Source organism: Meleagris gallopavo, chromosome 29 (genome assembly GCF_905368555.1).
Source record: "Meleagris gallopavo chromosome 29, MGAL_WU_HG_1.1, whole genome shotgun sequence".
Taxonomy (NCBI): Eukaryota; Metazoa; Chordata; class Aves; order Galliformes; family Phasianidae; genus Meleagris; species Meleagris gallopavo.
In genome coordinates, this window is record NC_139432.1 from 3,150,974 (window position 1) to 3,168,456 (window position 17,483).

Here is a 17,483-nt window from a genome sequence, read left to right on the forward strand (position 1 = left end):
GGAAAACCAAGAGGCACGCCAACATTGTGATGCTCTTTATTGGCACCCAACTGATACACAATGATAGAACCGCCGAGCCGACCCCCGTGCAGATGCCCTCCCACCTCATGCTGCTCAGCCCTCCCAGCACACCCACAAACTCCTTCTACGACGGCAATTTCTTCACCGTAAGACTCTCTAATAAACTGGCATTGGTATTACAGAAAGGATCGGGGGAACAAGTGGAGAAACTCACGTTCTTTGTACAACAGAAACATTAGAAAAGGACACAAAACGTACCGACGAGCACTAACTTTGGCTTGTTTTTCCCTTTTTCTTTTTCTTTTTTTTTTTTTTATTTTTTATTGTTAATATTATTATTTTTCCTGCAACGTGGGATTCGAGGCATCCCGTGGCTTCTCTTTGGATGCTGAGTTTGTCTCTGTTTTCTCAGCCGTGAGGTTGGTTGAAGGGTGAGGAAACGACCCTTTGCTATGGCAATAGAAACCTGAGACTGTGGCAACATTGTCCTGAAGAAAAGCAATTTATGTCTGGCACTGCACACGTGGGCTTGGCCAGACTGAAGCAGGCAGTTTGGGATCCGGAGTTGGCGGTACCCAGTGCTTGATTTGAGTCACTTCTTCCAAAAAAAAAAAAAGGGACTGATGAAACCAACAATGCGACAACCAGCATTTACATTTGTCCCAAAGCATCCATGGGAATGGCTTAGTCTGGAGGAGTCAGTGCCCCAGCCAGGGGATTACATCTGGGGCAGTTCCCTTGGACTTCAGTGGTGGGAGAGATTCAGGATGCAGAGATGGAAAACATAGTCCTGCTGGGACTGAATCTTCCCGTCCAACAAGTTCAGTGTGTGGAGCCAGTGGTCAAGGTATGGCACAATTGTTCTCATGAAGGGGTCTCTGCTCTTGCTGCACAGATGCTTTGCATGAGGCGTTGAACATCCCAGTGTGATCCAAATGCAGCCTGTGCTCTATTATTTTCTAAAACACAGGCAGTAACATTCCAAAGGCTTTTAAAGGAATTAAGTGCTCAGTTCCCATTGAGATTAGCTTTGAGAATCCCAGCCTGTCTGAGGCTGGAGGCACCTCTGGGTCCACCCGGTGCCCCCCAAGGGATGGTGCCCATGACCACATCCAAGTGGGCTTTGGAGATCTCCAGCACGGAGAATCCACAACTTATTTGGGCAACCTGAAGTGCTTCCTGATAGTCAAAGAGAAACAGCCTGCAAAGAACAAAGCTCTCTCTGCAACAACCTGGAATGGCCAAATCCTTCAATTCTTTCGAGTTTCGCGATCATTTTTGGAGCGTGCATGTGTGCATTTCCCTGCATTCTCCATTGAGTCTTTAAGGCCAGTCTTTAAGACAAGGTGGGAACGAGGACATGGCTGCAAAAGGGAAAGCTCAGCTTGCAGGCACGATGCTGTGAGCGAGCAGCCCGCGGTGCGCTGCAGCAGAGGTCATCCACGCCAGACGTAGAAACATTGAGCATTAGTAAAACGACACAGTATTATTTACAAGTCTTGCTTAGCTCCTTAAAGAGGGAAAGAAAATCACCTTCTGCACTTGGTAAAGCTTCTGAATGAAGCACGAGGTGAGTGGGGAGGCTGGGATGAATGCAGATCCATGCGTGAACTCGCCTTGCAGTCCTTACTCTGCCAACAGCCTCCGGGAGAGGGAGGTGGTGAACCTGTCCCATTGAGTGGGACATCCTCCAGGACTATGGGGACGTCCTCCAGGACCATGGCAGCTCAAAGGGGAAAGCTCAGGGTGTTCACCTGGCAGCTCCTCCAGCATCACTGCTGGGACAGGAGCTGGGGCTGGGACCCCAAAGCTATGAGCTGGGGGTCAGGGCAGGTCTGGCACCTGGGTGGCTTCGATCCTGGGCCAGTGCAGTGAGGGGACACCTGGTTTGTGGTGTAGGAAGGACAAGCAAAGCCCTTTTGTCACATCCCTGTTCCAGGCACTTTTTCAGCCCTTTATAACTTTGGTGTTCCACTCCTGGAGCTCTCCTTAGGGCTGCCCCCAGTGTTTGGTGTCTGCTCCCCATCAAGACCAAACCCTGCCAGCCCTGAGCATGGGAACAGCCCACTCCGAGTTACACAGTGTAGGTGAGGCCGCTGGAAACAGAGTCCTTTCCCCCAGCCCACCCCCAGAGCACAGCCCCATCCCCAAATCCTGCTGCAACTGCTCTGCTGCTCTCTGTGCCCCCCCCCCCCCCCTTTGCTCTTCACTTGCAGCTTGGGGAAAGCAGCTGAATTTGGGGGCCTCAGATGGGAGCAGAAGACAACAGTGATGAAGACAATGGAAAAAAGAGTAGGATGGAGACCTGGAACCAGGAGAAGGCGTTAGAAATAGAGAGAGACCTGAGAGTGGTGCTCGCTCCTGCCCTCAAGGCTGCCCCGGGAGCAGGCACCGAGAAGGACCCTGAGCCCGGGTTACGGGCTGCCAGGGGGAGACGGCGGTGGGAGGGGGCGATACCGAAAACAGGAGCTCAGTGCATACAGGGCCATAAAGCGAGGAGGGGTGGGGGGCCCCCTCATCCTCCCCATCTTCCTCTCCAGGGCTCTCGGTGCCAGGGAGGGGGGAGGCGATGAGGCAGCAGGGCAGGGGACCCCCGGCTGCACCTCCCCCCCCCGGGCCGCCCTTCACACCGGTGAGGTGGCGGTGGACTCGCTGTACAAGCTCTCAGCGATGTCCCCACGTTGGATCTTCCGGAGGGCCACCAGGAGGGCATCGAGAGTGGCCGTCTCCTTGGCCGACCAGTCGGCCAGCAGCGCTCTGGCGGGCGATTCCTCCCGTGTGAAGCAGTCTATGAGGTCCTCCTTGTAGCCCAGCTCCCCGGCCAGCTGCCGCCACGTCTCCTCCGCCGAGCTGCTCAGCAGTTTCTCCACTTCCTCCTGCTTGCTGGGCGGCAGGCTGGCATACAGGTTCCCGTCTCCCTTTGGTGCTGGGAAGGGCAAGCAATGGGGGAATGTGTTAAGGAGCTGTGATGCTGCGCACCCCTTCCACCCCGCAGCCCCCATCACCCTACCTGGTCCCTGCGTGCTCTGGTTGGGTGGCTGCTGGTCGTGCAAGCTCTGGCTGTCCACTGAGATGCCGCTGTCGCTGTGCAGCTTCTCCCCCTCTGGGGAAGGCGTCTGGTTCACAGGGCGGTTGTTGGCTCCCTGCTTGTTCTGCTTGCAGCTGTTCCACCTGCACAGAGAGTGGTGGTGGCACTGTCACTGTCGCCCTGATCAGCATCCCTCTGCTCGCACCTTTCCTTTTGGGAGTGGGTCTGTTGCTTTGTGCCCTGCTTGAGAGCATTTTCCCAAGGAGATGTGCATTTTTCATGCAACTTTTGGCTCAACCTCTGCAGCAGATGCATCAGGTTAAATCAGCTCTGCTTTTTGCTCCTAAGCTTTGCAATGGACCAGGACCAAGCCCCCTTCTGCATGGACCCACACAGGTGTGCCCGTGCCCCTGGGGCACATAAGGCTGCATGCAGGTCCCCACGTGCATCGCTGTACCCACGTGAAGGCGCAGCTGTGGCTGCTGCCTTCTCATGGTCACACCCGTGCCTTAACCCCCATACTGTTGCCTTCTCGTGGTCTGTGTACAAGAAGGCAGCAGTATGATTTGTGCCCTCTGGGGCTAGAGGGGAACCACCGCTGAGTCCAGGGTAGTGGCAGGGATTTGGATGGATGAGGTCGGTTTCGGCAGCACACATTGGAGCTGAGCAGATGCATGAGCCCTTGGATGAGGTCCTGGTGGAGAAGGGATGTGAGGGGGCACTGACCCCCCTCGTGGTGCCCCCAGAGATGCACAGAAAGCAGCCAAGCCAGTCCTGACCTGCAGGGCCAGGTGCACACCCTGGGATGAGCTGCTGAGTGTGATCGGATACGATGTGCCCAAGCAGGGGGGGCTGAGCAGGGGGTGTTTTTGATAAGGGTGTGGGAGGGCATGGCTTGCACCCCTATCCTGCTGCAATCTTCCCTTTCACCACCTCAGCTGCATTTTTTAGCATTTCAGCTCCTGCCCTCCCTCATTTTGCGGCACTTTTGTTGAGTGCTTCAAATGCAGGACCTCAAAGCAGGGGGCACAGCCTGCTTCCCACTACCCACATCCCCAGCCCTTTACCTTTTGAAGGCGATGTAAGCCACCAGCCCCACCACCACGGCCGCCAGGATGGAGCAGTACACAGGGATGAGGTTATCAGCAGTGCCACGGCTCACGACAGGCTGCGAGCTGCCCATGACAGTGGTGACAATGTCTGCCAGGGTGGTGGCCATCCCCTCGGTGTTGAAGGGGTCCCTGGTGATTGGCTCGGGGCTGTCAGAACCTGCCAGGGATGGGGTGTGCGTTGTCCAGCGTGGGTGGAGGTCTGTCAGGAGGGAAAAGCAATGACAAGAGTCAGCCATGTACCTGGTGGTGTACTCCAGCAGCTCTGGCACAGCCCCTTGTTTTCATGCTTATCCTTGCAACCACCTCATCCCAAGACCCCAGGAAGAATTGAAGCTGTTCCCAGCTCCAAATGGTGCCTGATGGTGTCTGTGGTGCTGGGACATAGGTTTGAAGGCTTTTCTTTCCTTGCAGTGGGTTTTCTCAAGTCCTTCCAGCAGAGGAAAATCATTGCCTCCTGTTGCTTATGGATATCCAGCCCAGCATAAGCAGCATTTATCCCCTCTGAGGATTTGTATCAGGAGAGAAAAGCAGCTCTTCTCCCAGCTACGCAAGCCTGCTGGTGAGCCTTGGGCTCCTGTCTCTGGTCCCAGAGAGCTGGTGTTGGACGTGGCCTCTGAGATGCATCCCCAGCTGCTTCCCATCTACCCCACATGAAGGCAGAGCAGCTGCCTCTGCAGCTCACAAGGAGCCACGTCTGCCTGCATTCATCCGCTGCCAGCAGCACCAGAGCCAGGATTCAGGCCCTGGGAGGGGGGACCTCACTCATCCTCTTCCCCTGTCCCCTGCCTGTGAGGTGTGCACTGCCAGCCCAGCTCCAACGTGGGAGCTGTTCACACACATACACCCACACACAGATGTCTCATGGAGCGGATATATCTTGTCTTGCACCATGATGTGTTCACCCGTGGCTGCCCAAACAGCCTCCTCAGTGCCTGCCTCCCTCAGCCCTTCCCATGCCCTCCTCCAGGGGCTTCCCCTGTGCCCACTGTGAGTGTTGCAGGGCCATGTCCCTGCTCTGCCTCCTTGGAGCTGTGCCATTTCCTTGCCCCCACCATGCCCCAACCACCCTTCCTGGGCACAGCCCAATTTCTGATCTCAGCAGAACCTGTTCCTGCACACAGACAAATATACAGCCCTGATGCAACACCCAATCCAGTGCAACATCCAACTTGCTTCTTGCAGCCTCTGCTCTTGCACTCTGAACCCTCCAGCTCCACCACAGCAAATGGGTCACGCTGTGCTCTGTCTGCTGGCTGTCCCAGGGTGGGAAAGAAGCCGTGGCATCTCCCAGTGCCACCCCCCAAGCCGGACCCCTCTGCCCTTTCAGAGCATCGCTCCAGTGGCGGCATGGCTGCATCCGGCGGGGCCCCGCTGGCAGCTAACAAAGCTCACCCTGTGCTCCTTGACTTATGGCTCCATTTACTCGACCCCACCAAGGGATCAGCCAAAGGGAGCTGTGCTGGCCGCCGCCTCACGCTGTGAATCAGTAGCGGATGGGACAAAGCCTCTTTCTCTGTCGCTGCACTCAGGGCAGGGAACTGCACTGCTGCTGCCAAGGAACGGCCAAGGAAGAACCCAGCGCCAGCCCCCCCCCCCCGAAAATCCCCCAAACAGCCCCCATCAGAGTCTGAGGGCTGCACAGAGTGGAGCAGAGGGGCTGCTGTATGGAATGATGCAAACTCTCCTGCTGCTCCCCAGCTCTTTCGGAAGGCAGCAGCAGTTAATTCCCATGAGAAAGCCACGAACTGTCAAATTCCCTTTTGATGAAGGCTCTGGCGGCTGCAAAAGCAGCATCAGAGTTGCTGAACCTCTTGGCTGAGCTCATTAGGAAGCTGCATAATGAAATGCCCAAGGGGATCTCAGCTGGACATGAGGTCCTCTCTTCTTCACCATCCCTGGGGATCTGCACCCACCTCCCCGTTGCAAAGGAGAAACTGTGGCACAGAGCGCTACACCTGCTTGTGTTGGCACCATGAGACACAAAGAGCCCTGCTCTCCCCTCCAAGATGGAAAAGGCAGCATTACCTCTGCACTCAGCATCGGAGGTGGCCGTGCACTCCTTCACCATCACCTCGTTCTCCTCACAGATAGTGCAGGGCAGGCAGGGATCCACAAAATTGGCCTCATCAGAGAAGGTGCCCTCGGGGCACTCCTCGCAGACCGTGTCCTGTGTGTCCCGGCAGGGGAACATGAGGCCAAAGCCCACCTCACAGATGCTGCACTCCTTGCAGCTCCCGCTCAGCTCATCCTGGAAGTAGCCGTAGGCGCAGCGGCACACGGCGTCGTCTGACTCCACGCAAGGTGCAGACATGCTGTGCAGCCCCACGCACTGCGTGCAGGGCTTGCACGGTTCTGTGGCACTCACTGTGTCCGAGTAGGTCACACCTGGGGGGGGACAGAGGGTGGGGTGAGAACAGAGACCGTAGGGACATCCCCATCCCTGCTGGTCACATTGAACCCCAGCGTTGGCTTCAGTGCTGCCCTCAGCTCCCATCCAGCCCAGAGGAGTTGGGCTTGTGCAAGAGCCACAACTCTTCACCATTTTCCTCCTCCTCTGAGATACAGGGTGTTTTTCCCTGCCTAGCCCCCCAAAAAACACCTAGCCCCTTCAAGTCCCAGACATCTCTGCAGGCTCTTGCTGCCCTTTCCCTTCCCATGAACAGCATCCTCCTTTTTGTAGCAATTCCCCATGCTGAGCCACTGACTCAGGTCCCTTGAACTCCTGCAGCCTTCAGCACTCCCAACCAGCTGTGACTATGTGCTCAGTGCCCATGTTCTCCAACAAGTCCTCATCCTAGAGCATCATCCCCATTCCCCATCTGTAGAGATTCCCCATGGCCATGCTGGTACCCTACAGCAATTGCATCACAAAAGCTTTCTTCTCTTCATCCTTCCTGGTGGGGTCTCTTGAGGTATCACTGCCCTGTGCCCCTTCCTTGGCCTCACAAGAGGCCAGGGAACAAAAAAGGTGATGAGAACAGGAGGTTACAACACTAACTGCTGACTCCTCTGACCCTGGGGCTCCGGGCTCTCCAATTTCACCATGCAGGATTCACTTGGCCATGTAAATCAATCCCCTTCTGAAGCCCTCCAAGCTGCCCCCGCACTGCTGCCCTCCCCATCCCCAAGGTACTTGGGGCTATTTTTATTTCATTTTTAACACAGGAAGCTGGGATTAGTGCCTGTCCCGGAGGGCACAGCTAGTCTCCCTGCACTGTGTGCTTCACAGCACTTCCCCCACAGCCCACGATGCCAATCCCCCACCTCCTCAGTGAGAGAAGGTGTTGGGGGATCAAGTGCAACCTGTCTGCCAGCCCTGCTCCTTGGAAAGGGGAACCACTCGCACATCTGCCTTTAGATTAGAGGTGGCAATTTCCTCCAGGTGATAGTGGGGCTGTGCACCCACCCTGTACCTGCAAAACTTTCTGCTGTGGCCTCCCAGCACCTTTGGTGCTCTCCAGCTTCCCTGGTTGTCCCACAGGAGGCTGAGGAGCCACACAGGACTGCTCAGGTGCCTCACTTTTGGGATAGAGGGGAAAGGAGAGACCTGAGACCCCGGTGAAGGGCTCCAAAGGACAAAGCAACGCACCCCCAAATGGCAGGGACACAGCACTGAGGTGCACAGGGCTGAGAACAGCTTCCCAAAGCCATTCTCCGGTGGGGACAGCATCTTCTTACAGCAACCACCCCACACCTCAGCTGCACCCCAAGTGTGCAAGTGTGCCCAAACCAGCACACACAGGCAATGGCAAAGGGTGCAGGGGCAGAGCTGCTCCGGGTCGGCTGTCAGCGTGCACTGCACCCATTAACCTGGGCTCTTGGCTTGCATTATTCTGAATTATTGATAGATACCATTAGAGCAGGGAAGTGGCCAGGAAAGGCATACGGCTGAGTGGGCACATTTGCAGTGGCAGCAAGGTATCCGAGCTGAGCAATTACAGCTGAGATTCAAACAGGGCCCCCTCCCTCCTGCAGCAACGGAGGCTGGCGAAGGAGATAAATAAATCATGAGGCAGAAATCAGGAGGGGGGGGGGGGGGGGGCTGGCAAGGGGTAGAGGGAAGGAAGAAGGGAAATTATAAAAAAAGCAAGTGGCCATTTGGTCTGATGGAGGGAACATCGCCTCCAGGCTTTGGCAGGGGCGGTGCTTTGATAGTAGGAAATTTCTTGTGAAATGGTTTGAGCAGTGAGTTGAGAAGACAGTGAATCGGGAAGAAGGCCAAGATAAAGCCTCGGAGGCAGCCCAGGGTGGAGGTGGGGATGTCACGGCCAAGGGCTGCACCCTAATTCCTCCCTGCTGGCTCTGCTTGGTAACTGGGGCACTCAGTGGGAAGGAGCTGCACACACAGCACCCAGGGGATCCATGGAGGAGAAGTGTGGGAGCAGCTCCAAAAAGATCCTGTCCCCATTCCAGTAGAGGCTGCTGATGGGGCCTCCAAGCTTCCTCTCCTCCTAGAAATCTCGCCCTGAGCTCAGAGGAAAGCTGGGAACCCTCCTGCATCAGCTGCACCCCAGTGCCACCCAGCATAAGCATCAGCATCTCCCCATCATAGCACGTAGATGATAAGATGATAATCCTGCTGGCACTAACAATGCATGACCACAACTGGGTCAGGGCTGAGGGCATAAAGCAGGAGAGTTTGCAGTATCCCCATCTGTGGCTCTTGGTTTCCCTCTTGGTGCAATGGGGGAGCCAGGTCATCTCCTTGGTGCTGCTTGCTAGGGGCTTGGTCCTGTCCTGGGGTTTATGCTGTGCTGTCAGGACAGCCCCACTGTGCTATGGGGTGAGCAGGGGAGGGGTTCTGTGTTTTGGAGGCCCCCAGGTAAGGGATGAAAGGGCTAGGAGGCATTTGGAGGGTTCAAAGGGGAAACAGAGGCATGGGAGGTGTAGGGAACAGCAAAACCAAGCAAGGCACAAAGTGCAATGCTGAGAGTGTTTGCTCCTGGCTGCTGTCATCACTGCAGGGGTGGAGGAAGGAGCCCAATGCTTTCCAACTCAGCTCCCTGACCCAACAGATCTGGTGCCAGGGGTTAACCCTGCTGCAAGAAAGCAACTGTTAGGGCAGGGCAGAGCAAGCTGGTATGCAAACCAGCATAGCAGCATTCACAAAGCTACCAACAGCCATGACTTAACTGATTCACCCAGGTCCTGCTCTCCCCATAATCTCTGCAGGGAGTGTAGAAACCCCCTTCATCTCCCACTTCCCAGAATGGAGGTGGGAAGTAAGCCATCTCCTAGCCTAGAATTGCAGGCAGTTATAGAAAATGCTGCTCTAAGTAACCCTGGTGTGCAATGCAATCCTTCCATGCCCTCTGGATTTACTGCCCTGCATCCTGGGAGCTGGGTTGGGGCCAGGAACAGCAAGCAAACCTGCCCCAAGGTTGCAGCCAGGGGGATGCAGCTCGGAGGGCAAGCGCTGCTCATTGATTTTGCAGAAAGGCAGAGGTATTTTTAGCACTGCTCTGACACTGCTCTGTGCTGGTGCTGCTCAGGTTATAGGGCTTCTCCCCCCCTCTCTGCTCTCTGACTCTTTTTACTTCCCCTACGATGGTGCTCTGCCAATTCTGCCTTTCAAATCAGAGCTTGGCTGGCACAGATCCCCCTACAAATATTTGTCCCCAGGTCTTCAAAGAGCTTGCAGCAGTAAATTTGCAGGGTAGATCGTTTTCTGCCTATCATGGCATTGTTTAAGCAGTAATAGCTGGACCACTTCATCTGCAAGCATTTAACCAGCTCTCCTGCGCAAAGCTCCGACCGACATTTATGAAGCATTTGACATAGGCAATGTGCCTGGAGTCAGCCAGCAGAAAGCTCCCCGCCTCTCCTGGGGACTCGTGATTTGCTTCTCTCCCCTCCGACTTGCTTTTATTTCGCAGCCTTTACAAGGTAAAAGTAGCAATAGTACAGGTGGCTCCTGAGATATCCCCATGGCTGGGTTGAAAAGCAGTGTGGGGAGAGGAAAATTTGGGAGGCAATTGTGAGCGAGGAGCCATCGATGCAATGGAGGAACTGGAAGGGGATCTGCAATAATGCCTGGCACCAATGGGTCCCCAAACAGGGAGAGCTGCTGGCACTTGCTGGGCAGGCACTGGGGAAATGCTGGAAACAATGCTGAGGTTTGAGGCTCTGTGCAGTGGGAAAATGGAACCAAATGACACAAAGCGCATCCACGCAATGGGTGTCCATAGGGCAGACACCCAGGTGCCCACTGGTGTTCCCCAAAAGCCCCATGTATCACTACTCACTGTCCAGGCAGGGCTCACAGACGGTCTGGTTGACCCCACAGGGCTGCACAACGCCCTCGCCAAGGTTGCAGGCTTTGCAGCACTCACCACTCGTGGTGTACATCTCGGTCAAGCACTTTTCCTTGGAGCCCCAGGTGGGTCCCTGGGAGAGAAAACAACCCAGAGGTGACTCTTGTTACAGGAATTGCAACGATGGGCAGAGAGAGATGTTGCATCCAGGGAGGGTTGTGCTGTGGGGTGGACATTCAATGTCTGGGCTAAAGGGGAGGCTGTGTGTTAGATATAGGGCTTGGGAGAAAGGGGAGGTAAATGACTTTCCTACGCAAAGCTCATTCATTCGCAAAGCTTCTGCCAAGTACTGCTGATTGAAGGAGGCAGTGACAGCCCTTGGTCTGGGCTTGTGGGTCTTAGGGGGATGCTGGCTTTTCTGTAGGCTTACAGCCTTATGTCCCATCACAGAAGCCGTTTTCTCTATGGATGCTGTGCTGTCACAGCCCTCCTCTGCCTGGGAAAAGCTGCCAGCCCAAGTGAAGGGTTCAGAGGGCTGAGGTCCCATTTCTGCTCTGGGATCAGAAATCAGCCCCCTCGGTGGAAATGAAGACTTTGACAGGAGCGCAGAGAGCTTCAGCTGTCTAACAGGAGTAAGTGTACTAGCTTATAAAACCTGTCATCACATATGGAAGCAATAAATGTGCCATGAGCAGTGCGGTTAGAGCCTCTGCACATCCACTTCGTAACGTGGGGAGCAGAGATGGCCATTCCCCAAAGCACTCCTTGGCCAGGGGTGATGTGTGGGGCTGGCTTTGCTCCTCCTGCTCACAGTCAGGAGGGTCGGGAATTTCCTCGTGCGGCAGCTGGGATGAGTTTGTATGGAAGGAGGACGGGGCAGATGGTATCAGGGCAGATGGTGCTGTTGGGCTGCGGGTCGGACACACTGAGAATGAGGCAGTGAGGAGGCAGAGCAATGCTCAGAGCTGGGGCCACCCGAAGGGACAGCAGCAACAGCGGTGCTGTGACCATCCGGGGTCAGTTCTATGCGCTCGCTCTCGGGGCCTTGGTGCTCGATGGGGAGGAAGCTGTCGGGGATGTGCTCCTTTCGGGGAGACCGTCCTTTTGCCACCAAGATGAGGCTGATTTGGGGGGGGAGAAACTTCCCCGGCAGCGGAGGAGCTCCCAGTCCCCGTGCATATGGACTCCTCGTCAGCCCTTTGGCCGCCGCTCTGCACAATGCGCTGTTATGAACTCATGGGCGCATCAGCCGGCATAAGCCGGCCCGGCCCGAGACAATGGAGCGCCAATTATAGGCATCTGAATGACAAAGTGCTCCAATTACCCTTCGCTTGGAAGCGTGTGCCTTCCTTCAGCGCTGTTTTGCCAGCCCGGCTTGGCACCGATCCCCAACTGCATGGGTAGCATGCTTGGCACGGGGGAGACCCACCCAGCACCCTCAAGTAACAGCTGGGAAATGGGCTTGGGGATGAGCAAAGAGCTCGCTCTGCAACAGGGACAGCTCCAGGCAGCAGCGATGTGCGTGGCAGAGAGTGGAGCTGGAGCTCAACCCGTTTATTCCTCTTCCCCAGCACCTGCAGCGTGTCCCCCTGCTCGGGAAGGTTTGGGGAAGCGGGGAGCATCCGAACTTGGCTATAAATAGTGTTGGAAAGGCCGCAGCGGTGCAGCTGGGGCCGCAGCAGCCAGCTCTCCCACGCCGCCCGCGCCTGAGGCAGCTGCAAAGCAGCCCCACAGGGACAGAACCCGGCTGCGCTGCTTCCTCTGTGCCAAACCGGACCCCCCCCCAACCCCGACCTCCCCCCAGCTGTCCAACACTCCACGGTCCCCTCCTCGTAGGGCTGTCCTACCCTCCGCGTTTCTAAATGATGTGAAAAACGCACCTTCCAGCCCCAGATGCTGCACCCCCCCCCCCCCCACACACACACGCCTACGTTTCCCTTTCTGCATCTCGAGCGCTGAAACATCCATAAAGATTAACACGCTTATAAGAGGGGCACATGGTCTGCATTAGCCCGCTGAAATGTGCATGTTATTAACACAACTCCCGTTGACAAAGCCACAGGTATTAACACCATAAAGCATTTTGACAGCTGGACTGAGGGGGGCGGCGGGGGGGGGAGGACGACAGGACGCGCTGAGGGTGCGAGCAACACCTTTGAAAGCTTTTAATTGCTTTTGGAGTAGTTTTGTGTTTCCCTGCCCTACAGGGGGTGGCACTGGAGGAAGATGTGCGCAGCGCAGCACCATCATCTCCCAAACCCTGGCACAGAAAGCTGCGCTGCTCCAAAACGGAGCAATGCTGCAGCTGGAGACGGGCCCAGCAGCAAGCCTGGATCCGAACGGCCCGCGAGGCTGACAGACGGGTTCTGTGTATTTTGGCGGGGCACCCTGTGTAGAAAAGGCCAAAGCTCTGGATCCCTGCACTCCCCAAACTTTGGGCAGTGGGAGAACCACGTCTGAGCCGTGTGGGTCCCGCAGGGCTCTGCCTCCCCCCCCCCAACTCAGCTTCAGTCTGAGCAGCAGAGGTAAGGTGCCATGGAAATGGGGTGCAGGGGGTACAGCCACAGCTGTGAGGGCACGTTTGATCTGTCCTGCTCAGGGCTCAGAGGAGCAGCGGGTTTCCAACTACCGCAGATCTCTATGGGGCTGGGTGGGCTCGGCAGGTGCAATCCTAGGGGCAGCCCAGCCCTGAAGGGTTGGCTGCAGGATACGGGGGACACCAAACCCAGCTTGGAGCCATGAGCCATCCATACTGCCCTCCCACCCAGTCTCCACATGAACCTGCTGAAGCAGCAGCTTTAATGACCTGCCCCAGAGCGTCCTGCTGCCCACTGAGCCCTCTGGGACCCCACAGATCCTCCTGCAGCAAAAGCCTAATTTCTGCCCCAGGTGGCTCAGTGCATCCCGACATCCCCTGCTCTGTGTGTCTCCTTCTTTTCTGGTCCCCCTTATCCCTAAGTTTTGTCTCCGACACAGGCTGTGCCCATCCCGGTTTTGCCCTTCACGCTGGGCAGTGAGTTTGGAGCCAGGAAAGGAAGGTCTGTGAGAGTTTTTGAAGATGTGGGGTTCGGGAGGTGGGGGTACAGAGTTGGGGCTGCTTTCTTCCCACAACCTCCTGTGGGGAAAAGGGCCGGCAGAGCCCAGCCCGGTACCAGCAGGACGCGAGGGGCTGCACGAGAAATCCCTACAGTGTCCTCACCACCACCACCACCCACCTTCCCGCTCCTCTCCCTCTGCACCCAAACCTTCTGGGACCCTCCGTCCCCATACAATTGGCACTCCCACTTGCCGATACCCAAGGGACCCTACAAGCAGAACCCCACAGTCCCGTGGTACCCCTCCATCCCAGCCCCACCCGGTGCCAGCGGGACCGGGGCAGCCCATGCTCTCCCTGCCCGCTCCCATCTGGATCCGGCCCCCCCGGGCTCAGCCCGCAGCCCCGCACTCACCGCCGGCAGCAGGAGCAGCAGCAGCGGTACGAACCCGGCCATGGTGCGCCGGGGCCGCCTCGCATCCCCCGGGCTGCCCTCCCTCTGCCGCCCGCCGCCTCGGCAGCACCAGAAAAGGGCTGCAAGTCCCTCCTCCTCCTCCTCTCCGCCCCCGGAGCATCACGGCGAGCAGCCGAGCCAGCACCCTCCTCTGTCGGTACACAAAGCCCGGACCCCTCCCCAGCACCCACCTCCCCCCCACGAAACGCTTTCGGCTGCGTTTGGTCTCAGTCCAGCCGTCCCCTCCACCCTTCAATGATTCGCGTCCATCTATCCCCACACACTCTTGCCTGCTGTCTGTCTGTCTGCCTGTCCGTCTCTCACACACCCATGTCCATCCATCTCTGCACACCTCGCTCCAACCCTCCACCAGCACCATCCTCATGATGGATTTGCAAATGGGTTCGTTAATTAGAAGAACAGAGCGAGGCTCCGGGCTTGGCTGGGATGGGGTGACCAGATCCCCTCTGGCTTCACGGCCAAGGGACAATATCCGGCAGGTGACACCCCCAGGACCCAAACCCAAACTCAGCACTGTCACAGCAATCCCAGCCACAAAGAGAATTTCCCTTTGTCACCACAAGAGAGGCTGCAGTGCCCAGAGCCACCTGCTTCTGTTTGTAGTTCCACCCGCAGGTGTAAAACAACACACTGACATCCTTCCTCTCCTACAGCCCCAACACGTGCTGCTCCCCTGCATTTCACTTTACCACAGAGCTGCTCTGTCCCCATCCTGCCCAGCCCCAGCCCCGTGGCTGTGAGCTCAGCTGCGTGTCAGGGAGTGGAGCTGGAAATGTCACGGCCTTTCCCCAGCTCGGTTTGGCTCCTGCCTTGATGTGTCAGCACCAAAAACTCTCTCTGTAAGGTTTGCTGGAAAAAAGAATGCAGCCAGTTTTGTGTGGCTTTGGTGAGGTTTGCTGGAAGCTGCCCAGAAATGCTGGCGCCGGGGCTGGGAGGGATGAAGGATTCCTTCACCCCCTGCTCATGTCACTCTGCCCCCAGTGCTTCCACCTAGCATAGGATGGAGAAGTGGTGTCTGTGGGTCTGTTTGTGTCACCCTGCTGCTGCCCATCTCTTAGCTTTACTGCGTTGTGATCACAATGTCGTCCTGTTGGCAGACACAAGCTGGATTCCCTCTTGAGCACTGAGCTTCTAACCTTAGTGACTCTCTGAGTATAGAGACATCTGTGATGCTTGTGTGGTTGGCAGCTCCTGGCCTGCTGTATAATCAATAGATATATAGGTGTTATAATTAAGAAATACACAAGAGAGTTTGGCTAAGCAGGTTATTACACCAAAGAAGGATAGATAGAGGACTTATACCCTTGTCCTGTGCTCACCAGAAAACTCCAAAAGGAAGGATCTCCAGAAAGAGATCCTTCCCCACTCTTAAATGGGTCTAGGAGAGGTGCAGCCAGGCTCCACCCCTTCTGGCAGCACAGGTGAATTGCCTTCACCTGTGCTCCCAGGGCTGACTCATTGCTTGCCTCAGGTGATCAATCAGAGGTGCAGGCTGTGATTCAGCAGTTCCCATACACCCACTCACACTGTGCTGTGGGCAGCTGGGATCAGAGCTTTGAGGAAAGCCCCTCTTTAAATAAGATTAACCTGAAGCCAAAGCTGCTGTTTGTTCTCTGATGTGGTAACACGTGTGAGCCACATGGTGATGGGTTCAGGGCCGAGTGGGGACAGGGCAGCGTGCGCAGAGCCTGGATGTGGGGATGGGACATGGGAATGGGATGGCTGCCACCCACCCACCCACCATGAACAAGCATTGCTCTTTTCAATGCTTGAATGATTGGAAATAGGGCAAAGCTGCTTGTGGACATCTGGCAGAGCCAGGCACAGTGGGGGGAGCAGCCTGGGTCTTATGACTCCAATTGCCTTTGCTGCTCTGCTGAAGTGAGCTGGGGGGAAGCTGAGCTGCTGCTATGGGTCCATTTCATCCATTCCTCCACCCCAGGCTGTGGCCTTTCCCCATGGGATGCACCGCCAGGCTGCAGCATCTCCCCTGGAGGGGGGATGACCAGAGGAACTCCCCCAAGCCCCAGTGCAGAGCTTGGGTGTTTTATGATGCTCAGACACCACCACGAGTGTCACCCCAAGAAAAACCTCACCGCAGTGACGCAAAGCAGAGACGGACGGACAGAGACGGCCGCTCAGATGGGCTGCATCTGCACGGGGCTGGGCAGGCAGCCAGCACAAGTAAGTGGAAACCGCTGCTCCATTCCAACCCGTGTGGCTCCTTTGGTGAAAGCACTCCTAGAGCTTTACCCCCCACCTCAGGCTTTTTTTTTCTCTCCCAGAAAGGTTGTGGCCCTTTCCTGGCTCTGTGCAATGACAAAAGGCCTCTTAAAAGTCAGCTGTCACCTCTCAGAATTAAAACAAAGGCTCTGCATTTGCTCAGAGATCATCCTCAGGGCTGCTAGCACAGCACAGCACTGGCTGCTGCCCTGCAAATCCCAACCCCAACCAAGAGGTCTCCCCACCCTCAACCAGCTCCATGTGCCACAGCACGGCCAGCCATGCCTTGGGGCAGCTCCTGGCCATTGAGGGGGGTCTGAAATTGTGGCTCAGTGATGCTCCAGGTCCTCCTGAGCCACAGTGAGATGATGCTGCAGTGGCACCATGCTGGTCTCCAGCAGTGCTGGTTGGTGAGAGCAGGTTGGGGAATGGAGAGCAGCCCATCTGCTTGTAAGGAGAAAAGGGGCTTCTGGCTTTGCTGCTGGCTCCTGACCCCATTTTGGGCTGGGAGGTCGTACGCAGAGGATTCACTGCTGGGGGAGCACCTTGGGGTTCCCGGGGCTGGGTGGGCTCATCCTTATTTGTGAATGGGAGCATCAAGGAATGGGGCTGAGAGCAGAGGTGAGGAGCAAGCAGGGAGGGCTCCTGAGGGGAAGCATCATTCCTGGGAGAGACAGCTGTGCCCCATGGGCCTCCCCCCACTGGAGCAAGGAGGTTTAATTAGCAAAAACCTAATTACAGCTCAGCAAAACATTGCATCCAGTCCCTCCCAAGGACACAGCGCCCGCTTCGCTTTATCCTTATCTTCCTTCAGGCTCATCCAGGTCTGCCCCTATGCGCTTTGCAAAGACCAAAGGTCTCCAAGCTATGTTTTCTCACCCTCCCACCACCCTACAAGGACTCCTGGAAATAGCACAAACTTGTAAGTTCAGAGCAAATTCCTGCCTTCAAACTTTTTATCGATTTCACTAAGAAGCATTGGGAATTAGTTTCCCAACGAAGACAGCAACATAGTAATGCTACATTATAAAGAAAGATGAATAAATAATACACGTTGGGAAAATATCACTGCGCTGCCCCGGGGCTGAGAGAGTGAATAAAGGGCTGCAGAGAAAAGCACAGGTGGGATGTGGTGCTGCAGTGTTCTGGGATGGGCTTCCAGGGCTGGGAGCTGTGCTGTGCACCATGATGAGGGCCAAGGCCATCTCTGGAGAGCAGGAAGGGAGAAGAGATGAGTGAAAGCTGAGGGCTCCCTCTGGTTCTCCATTCAGTCAATGGGATTTGGGCATGTAGAAGATTCTTGAGCACAGCAGGATTCTCATTCCCATCCCCTGCC

General features: G+C 56.2%; 1 protein-coding gene across 1 annotated transcript; it reads right to left on the bottom strand.

Annotated features, from left to right (window-relative positions):
• Positions 1-20: 20 nt before the first annotated feature.
• On the bottom strand, positions 21-14,021 carry NGFR (nerve growth factor receptor). Its single transcript, XM_085211069.1, has 6 exons — positions 13,865-14,021; positions 10,407-10,548; positions 6,187-6,546; positions 4,117-4,360; positions 3,032-3,192; positions 21-2,947 (listed from the first exon to the last, which is right to left on the bottom strand). The coding sequence occupies exons 1-6, from the start codon at positions 13,904-13,906 to the stop codon at positions 2,646-2,648; spliced, it is 1,251 nt and encodes a 416-aa protein (XP_085067195.1). The 5' UTR covers positions 13,907-14,021; the 3' UTR covers positions 21-2,645.
• Between the last annotated feature and the right edge of the window lie 3,462 nt (positions 14,022-17,483).